Raw genomic sequence first — 7446 nt, forward strand, 5'->3', positions numbered from 1 at the left:
CATGCAAACTCCACACAGAGATGCCCAAGTGGAGATTCAAACCCAGGTCTTCCCGATCTCCTGACTGTGTGGCCAACATGCTAACCACTCAGCCACCCTCCTTAAGATCCAACAGTGCAAAATGTAAATTCTTGCAATTTTTCAACTGGTTGTAAAATTTTGATGAGGTTAAGAAAAAAAACATGGAAAGGGAAACAAAAGTGTTTGGTAGCCTTCTGCCTAGACGGGTATATTGCTGCACTTTAATGCTCTGACAAAAAAAAGTACCAAAATAATCGCGTTTTAATGAAACAAAAAGAGACATTGTGTTGTCTTGCACTCAGTCACCTGTCTGCTTCCTGGTGGCAGCTTCTCAGACGTTTATATATAGAAGTCCTGAGCCAGTTAGTGGTGTGATGTAACCGTGTGTTTACTGTACTGTGCTGGCCTTTAACACAACAGCAACGGGAGCATGTAGAGTTTTTTTTTTAAACATAACTTTAATATTAATTTGTATAATTCTCCTTTTCTTCATGTCTTTCCTTCTCCTCACCAGCAAGGACTTTGCTGTAAAGTTGTTGTTGTTCTTCTCTGAAAGTGTCCTTCACTTTGGCTCGTTTAAGACCCCCGTCCCTGGAAAAAACAAAACAGTGTCGAATGCTACCACGCAGTACGGTACTACACTAATAGGAATCGTAAGCGCTCACCCACCAAATGAGATCTTCTAATCCTCCTTGTGCAGCGATGGCGGCTTTCACTCTATTGGCGAACTGCACTGCATCTTCCTCTTCCTTCACAATAATAACAATCATCACTGACGGTGCATTCACTGTTGTCACGTTTGGTTTGGTTAAAAGGAATACTGGTGCTCTTGCTAGTACAAGCTCTGCTAGTACAGTTCATGTGGTCAAGTGTGAACATGATCCTCCCAGCTGTAGTGTGCACCGAAGTGGACTGAGACCACTTGAAAGATGGGTCTCGGTCCGCTTGTGAGTGAACTGTGATGCGGTTTGATTCACTACATGAACCAAAGACAATGACCAGTGTAAAAATGGCAACAAAAAGAATGCAGAAATGACAAATATGTAAGAGAAAATACCGTATTTTCCAGACTATAAGCTGCAATTTGTTCATGGTTTGGCGGGTCCTGCGACTTATACTCCGGAGCGACTTATATATATGTTATATATATGTTTTTTTCACACTCTAGGCTTGTGTGCCATTATCTGCAACTCCTATCACTCCTGTACCACTGAACATTTACAAAGTAAACATCAACTTATAAAAACAACTGAGAAAGGTGGAACACAAATGCCCACCAAAAGAAAATCGTAAATGAAAATAGAAAAAAAAAAAGCATTTTGCTAAATATGTTATAGGTTTTAATTTGATTTTATAAATAATCACGCATTTTTTCTTAGTTTTTTGCTCCGTGGTACTTTGAGATTGCTAAAATGTAAAGTTCAATACAAATACATTTTGTTATTATAATATAAGAATCTATTATTCAACCCAGCAGACGGCATTTTAGTTTGGAATATTTGAGTTAGGTCACAAAAGCTAACCAATCAAATCCTTAGGACCAGACTACCAAACCACAAGTTTGAACGCAGCCTAAAATACTTTTTGCATGCATGTATCTTTAGATAAACACAATACCTGTCTGTTCATAGGCGGCAGGTACCACACACTGCACACAATGGCCCAGCTGCTCATCATCCTCAGCAGATAGCTGACCAAACCAAACTTACTGCTGTTCCAGAAGGCGTCCCCAAAGCGAGGATCATACTGCGGAATGCATGCATTGGTGTTACTTGGTGTGATGTTAAGCACGGGCTGGGTGCAAAAAGAACCAGAAAATAAACCGGCCTTGATAGCCACCGGATAGACAGTACAGCCTATTTCAAAGCTGCCCTTTTTGAACATCATCACGGATGTGTTGTTGATGCATGTTCCTGTAGATGAAGGACATATAAGATCTTGGATAAATGTACATAGGGCCTACTGTAAGATGTATAATCTATCATACACACCCTCGGGGAAGATAAGGATGGGCTGTTTGGTTTTGTCAGCAACATGCTCTCCCAGCCTGGAACAGTCCATGTACACTTCATTAGCAGATACTGTGGATCCCAGCACATTCAGCATTCATGACGCCGCAAATTCTGTGATTTTTTTTTGTCAAAATGTATATTTTTACCCCCCCAGAAAATGAGCTGTTTTTTTCTGCAGAAAATATATTATATTAATATATTGTTAATAATATATATATATATATATATATATATATATATATATACACACACACACACACACACATACACAAACCACACACAAATCTTACCTAAAGCAACTTTGAAAAGACAAAATAATTACAAAATAAGCCCATTAAAAAAGTGACAGCAAGAGTGCTGATGTTGTAGTTGCACCTTTTGGCCACTAGATGTCTGTCTTTCATTTGCGCTCTGTCAAACCAGATGTGTGGCGAGGATCTAACCATGGCTTTCTGGATCATTCCCATCAGTCCACCATGTAGCTGTCCAACCTGAGGCAAGTTTACACGACGTTCAAACGAGCGTACACGTGCCTACGAATTCACATAGACAGAGAATGTTGTTGTACCAGGGAGTAGCATCCATCATTGGCCAAGATGATGACATCAATGGGTGTTGTATGATTGGCTACACAAATACTGCCACCCCTTGGTTTGTTCTCTCTGCAATGAAACACACACACATTATACACGCATAGTATTGTGGTGATAGCGCTACATATACACACACATTGTACTGTTGTACAGTGATATTATTACTGTACATACACACATTATAGTATTGTCATAGTAGATGTTTTTGTTCTATGTGTGAGATGGTTACCTGTTATGATAGGTGACAATGGCTGTAATGGATCTAGCACAGAAGTGGTAACACATCGCATGGACCTTCTCAGTCAGGTAGACCCTCAACCTGAACACACACAGAAAGAGTGGCAGCATCTCAAAGTAACCAAATAGTAATACTTACAGTAATTTTAAATGGTTTATTCTCCATTCCTATGTAAACCCTTCATACAACAGTATTAGGGCCACATTGAAAAAAAAAAATCTGCAATTTCGAGAATAAAGTCATAAATGTACAAGAATAAAGTCGTGAATTTAAGAGATAAAAAAAGTTATAAATTTATGAGGGAAAAAAGCTGTAATATTACGAGAATAAAGTCGTAAATTTTTTACTTTATTACAACTTTATTCTCGTAAATTTATACCTTTATTATCGTAATATTACAACATTTTGTCTTGAAAAAATATGACTTTAGCTCATGCCTCTTTGCCGTGAAAACAGGACTTTTTCTTGAAAATATATAACTTTTTAAAACTTTTATTTAAAAAAAAAAACTTTAAAAATAATTTTTTTTCCTTAAAGATTTTCTTTCAAAATACACAACTTTTTCCCTCAAATAATATTACATAATTCTGTATTATTGAAAAAAGCTTTTTTTCCGACAATATATATTTTTCCCAAAAACATTAGACTTTATTCTTTTTTTAAATAATTTTTTTTCTTGAAAATACTAGAAAATACATCTCATCTGAAAAACTAATATTTATTCTCATAAGATTATTGTAGTATAAGGACTTAGTTTTCTTTTTAATGTGTCCTATAGAGGTTTACTATAAAAAGTACAGTACAGTATCATAGAGAGAATGTGAAACAGCGCCCTCTAGGGGTTACGTACTCTCTGTTTGGTAAACAGGCCACCATGGCGGTGAACAGAAAGAGCAGATTAATGCCAGCCACTGCGAGAGTCAACCTGCAGAGAAGAAGACAAACAGCTTTTAAATCAAACTCCTAAATTTGATCTTTGGACATTTTTCTTCCTAACCTCAGAGGCAGCAGGATACCGTAGCGGACGAAGATGCCGACACCCCAAAGGACGCTGAGTCTCATGCTGAAGTTGTGGAAGTTGTAGCTGCTCCTGGTCAACAGGTTCCAGGTGTCCAGCTCCTGGGCCGAGAAGCGCTTGGTGACGTCGTCATCCACGATGCTCTCCACGCCTCGGCGACAGAAGGAGAGGACGTCGGCCATCTTGAACTCGGGTGAGCCGGCGGAGGCCCTCGGTTGCTGGATGTCCTGCTGGAAAGACGACTCTTTGGCAATGATACCAACTGTGAAGGACGGAAAGGAAACATTAGTGTTAGCAATGAGGCATTAATGCGATATTGGAATGATAGAAGCTTACCATTGCTGTATGCTTTGTCGAAGAGATGCGTTTCCTTGGCGCCCCTCTCCATTGAAATGAGAAGAAATCATTCTGAATTTCTTCAAGAAAAATCTGACTTCTTTCTCAAAAATATACAACTTTATTTGTAAAAAATGTATGACTTTATATATATATATATTTACATATATATTTATTATTTTGTGCTATGTTGTGCCTTTTCGTCCTAGCGCCGTTCCACAGTACTGTAGCGTTTTTGTATCTTTGGTAAAACATATTGCTGCAGTTCTCCTCCTGTTTTAGCCCTCCTCCTTCGAACTGAAGATTCATTTACAAGCTCGCAAGCTAGCGATGACACAGGAGACACAGCAGGGCAAAGGAGATGAATTGATGCAGAAAACAATGGGCGGTGCAGACAAGGGAAGAGAGAGAGAGACACTCAACTTCCCACAATGCAATTCTTCTTAAAGGGCCAGGCTCGGCCTGTAACAGCGCAAAACAGCGAATCTGCGGAAAGGGAACATTGTATTCCATAAACAAATTGTGAATTCCACCGGTATAGAGTCATTGTTTTGCAAGAAAAGCTTCTGGATTTCACAAATAAAAGGAAAATGTCCAAATGTTATTAAAATAAAGCTGCCATTTGTGAGAATAGCCGTAACATTGCAGAAAAAAAGTTAAAATGTAACAAGCACAATGTAATAACACAAGAAAAATGTCAGAATTTGACAAAGATGAAGTTCTATAAAGTTCTATAATATACTATATACTACAAACTTTAACGTCTATATCACATTGTGACAAAAAAGTTGCAACTTAGTTCCTAAATTAGGAGACAAATGACAATTTGACTGCACTGAGACTGCTCTTGTTGTCTATATCACATCTTCAAAAGACAGATGCTGTCTCAACCTCCCGGGAGCGTCAACATGACAGATGGCATCCCCAAGAGCAAAGAGCGTGGTCCTTCCCTCCCCAGATTTAAAACCCTCTAGGCTGGGGGAGTCTCTACTGCAGCAACGTGAGTCTAATCTCATCCCCCTGGGATAAAGACAGACAGAGGCTAGTCTCTCCGGATTTGATCAACACTGAATGTTGAAATAACAGCACAGTACAGTGCAAATGGGACCATCGCATTACTGTAGAATGATCCAATGTTAATTTAGGTAACAAAGGATGTAATAGGAGTCCTTTATTAAAGTACCGCCTATTAACTTGTCCAGTGATTCTTCCCATGTACCGCAAGTTGAAAACGCTTTTGATTGGCTTTCATTTCCTACATCAAAAATATCAAAATAATAAACATAAAATACTAAAAACATAAGTCGTCCAATAGTGTATTGTGGCCTCACAAAAAAAACCACTTTATTGTGGGGAAAAAAACACTTTATTCTGGTAAAAAAAGCTTTTGTCTTTTGATATTACCATTGAAAAATTCTGATTTTTTTTTTTCACATTATCGGTACTTCACTCTTGTGAATTTGTGATATTTTTCTCGAGATATTAAATAAAAATGTCATCATTACTCGTTAAATTCATAATTTTTTTTGTCTCCCAACACTTAATTCTTGTTCAATTCAAAACTGTTTCCTGGCCACTTTACGGTCATAAAACTAGGACTTTATTCTTGTAAAAACAACAAAAAAGGGTCACTTTTCTCATAAAATGATCACTTTAGTCTGATAAAATTCTAGCTTTTTTCTTGAAATATTCCAACTTTATTTTTGTAAAATTCTAATAAAAAAAAATCAAACTCTAATCTCATAAGATTACAGTTTTATTCTTGTAAAGAATACAATCATTTTTTACACTCCCTTTAAAAAAATTGCAAATGTTTTCCCAAAATATTATGACTTCATTCAATTTTGAGTTTTTTTTCAACTCTGATTATTGTTAAATTTCATCATTATTGTCGTGATAGTACAACCTTTTAAAATACTTAATGTTTCAAATATAAACCTATGAACACACAAATTAGCCAAGTGACCACAACGACTATGATATCAATTTTTTCCTCTGCTGCCTCCGTAAATGCAACTAATTGCAAACATTAGAAACACATGAAAGCTCACCTCAAACATCCATTGAAGGGTCATCACATAACATCTGCGGATACCAAAAGACGCTCCAAATGCAATAATGACGATGCTGAGTAGCAGAATCAAGCCCATGGTAACCAGTGAGCTACCAGGACTCCCACACAGCAACTTGCCAATCATACATGTACAGTAAACCATGCCATGCTGATCAGGGGAAGTCTTCCTCTAGTGACTGAAAAGAAGAACATAATTAGCATTCAGGCATATGCAGAAGGTGCATAAAGCAAAATTAGGGGTGGGCAGATCGATCAAATAGCGATTGTATCCATACCAATAGTATCTGTAAGGATATAGGCAATACTAGTCCGGTATTTACTTGGTATCGAATTGATACCAACATTTGAAGTATCGCCCACCCTGAGTTCATACCATTACGCCAATTGAATTTAGAATGAAGTAAAGCCGTACTGGATTTAATGGAGCAGGACAACAGAAGGTGCTCTCCATCTGGAAGCTATACAGTGGCTAACCGCTCTTGTTAGCAGCATGCTAAAGCTGCAAGCAGGAGGGTCTTCACAGCAACAGGTGGCCATGACAGTAATCTGATTATTTTACAAGGTGCAAGAGCACCAAGAGAGGATGAGCGACGCCGAGAAAAGAAAGAGTAAGGAGTCCATAAAAATAAATAAAACGCCTAAAATATTGTAGGAAATTAAAATCATAAAATGGCTGCATTGTGCTGATTGCACACACTGAAATTACATTTTAAATATTTAATTATTAATAGTAATGCAATTGGTGGATGTGATGGACTCAAAACACCAAAAATAAATCATATTTTAAATATTTATATTTACTTTTTTTAATGGTAAAAAAAAAATACACAGGTATGAGGCAAATTAATTAATGTCAAATTAAATTAATTTTAAAATGACTGCGGAGACCAAAAATACTTTGAATTAAAAACAAAAAAATAAATATATATATATATAATTAATATATTAACAGCAAAATAAAACAGAATTTTTTCATGTATGTGGATGACTCACATCAAAAATAATATAAAATTAAAAATGAAAAAATATAACACCCCATACACCTTTTGTATAAAATAAAATAAAATAATTACATTAAATGCTGTTGTATTTAATGAAATTGTGAATCTAATGTTAAGACTGAATGTATGTGAGTCAGACACAAGCAAACACTT

At 36.7% G+C, this 7446-nt stretch overlaps 1 protein-coding gene across 6 annotated transcripts; it reads right to left on the minus strand.

Moving 5' to 3' along the window:
• Positions 1–459: 459 nt before the first annotated feature.
• On the minus strand, positions 460–7074 carry LOC129170092 (glycerol-3-phosphate acyltransferase 4-like). 6 transcript variants are annotated; one of them, XM_054757289.1, is made up of 12 exons: positions 6705–7074; positions 6270–6468; positions 4219–4264; positions 3862–4144; positions 3715–3789; positions 2856–2945; positions 2602–2695; positions 2409–2524; positions 2013–2068; positions 1639–1934; positions 691–770; positions 460–612 (listed from the first exon to the last, which is right to left on the minus strand). In XM_054757289.1, exons 2-12 carry the CDS (start codon positions 6432–6434, stop codon positions 486–488), a joined length of 1428 nt encoding a protein of 475 aa, XP_054613264.1. In that variant the 5' UTR covers positions 6435–6468; positions 6705–7074; the 3' UTR covers positions 460–485. The 6 variants fall into 6 exon arrangements, with proteins under 6 accessions (XP_054613264.1, XP_054613263.1, XP_054613262.1 ...); XM_054757288.1 differs by having other exon boundaries at positions 6568–7074; XM_054757287.1 differs by having other exon boundaries at positions 6270–7074.
• Positions 7075–7446: the final 372 nt, after the last annotated feature.

Source organism: Dunckerocampus dactyliophorus, chromosome 17, assembly GCF_027744805.1.
Source record: "Dunckerocampus dactyliophorus isolate RoL2022-P2 chromosome 17, RoL_Ddac_1.1, whole genome shotgun sequence".
Taxonomy (NCBI): domain Eukaryota; kingdom Metazoa; phylum Chordata; class Actinopteri; order Syngnathiformes; family Syngnathidae; genus Dunckerocampus; species Dunckerocampus dactyliophorus.

Excerpts from the sequence above, each read along its gene's own strand:
- LOC129170092 (XM_054757289.1), bottom strand. The coding sequence starts at position 6,434 with ATGGTTTACTGTACATGTATGATTGGCAAGTTGCTGTGTGGGAGTCCT. Across the intron at positions 2,069-2,408 it reads AGACATCTAGTGGCCAAAAG|GCTGGGAGAGCATGTTGCTG; the intron begins GTGCAACTACAA and ends GGACTGTTCCAG. Across the intron at positions 613-690 it reads GGATTAGAAGATCTCATTTG|GGACGGGGGTCTTAAACGAG; the intron begins GTGGGTGAGCGC and ends TGTTTTTTCCAG.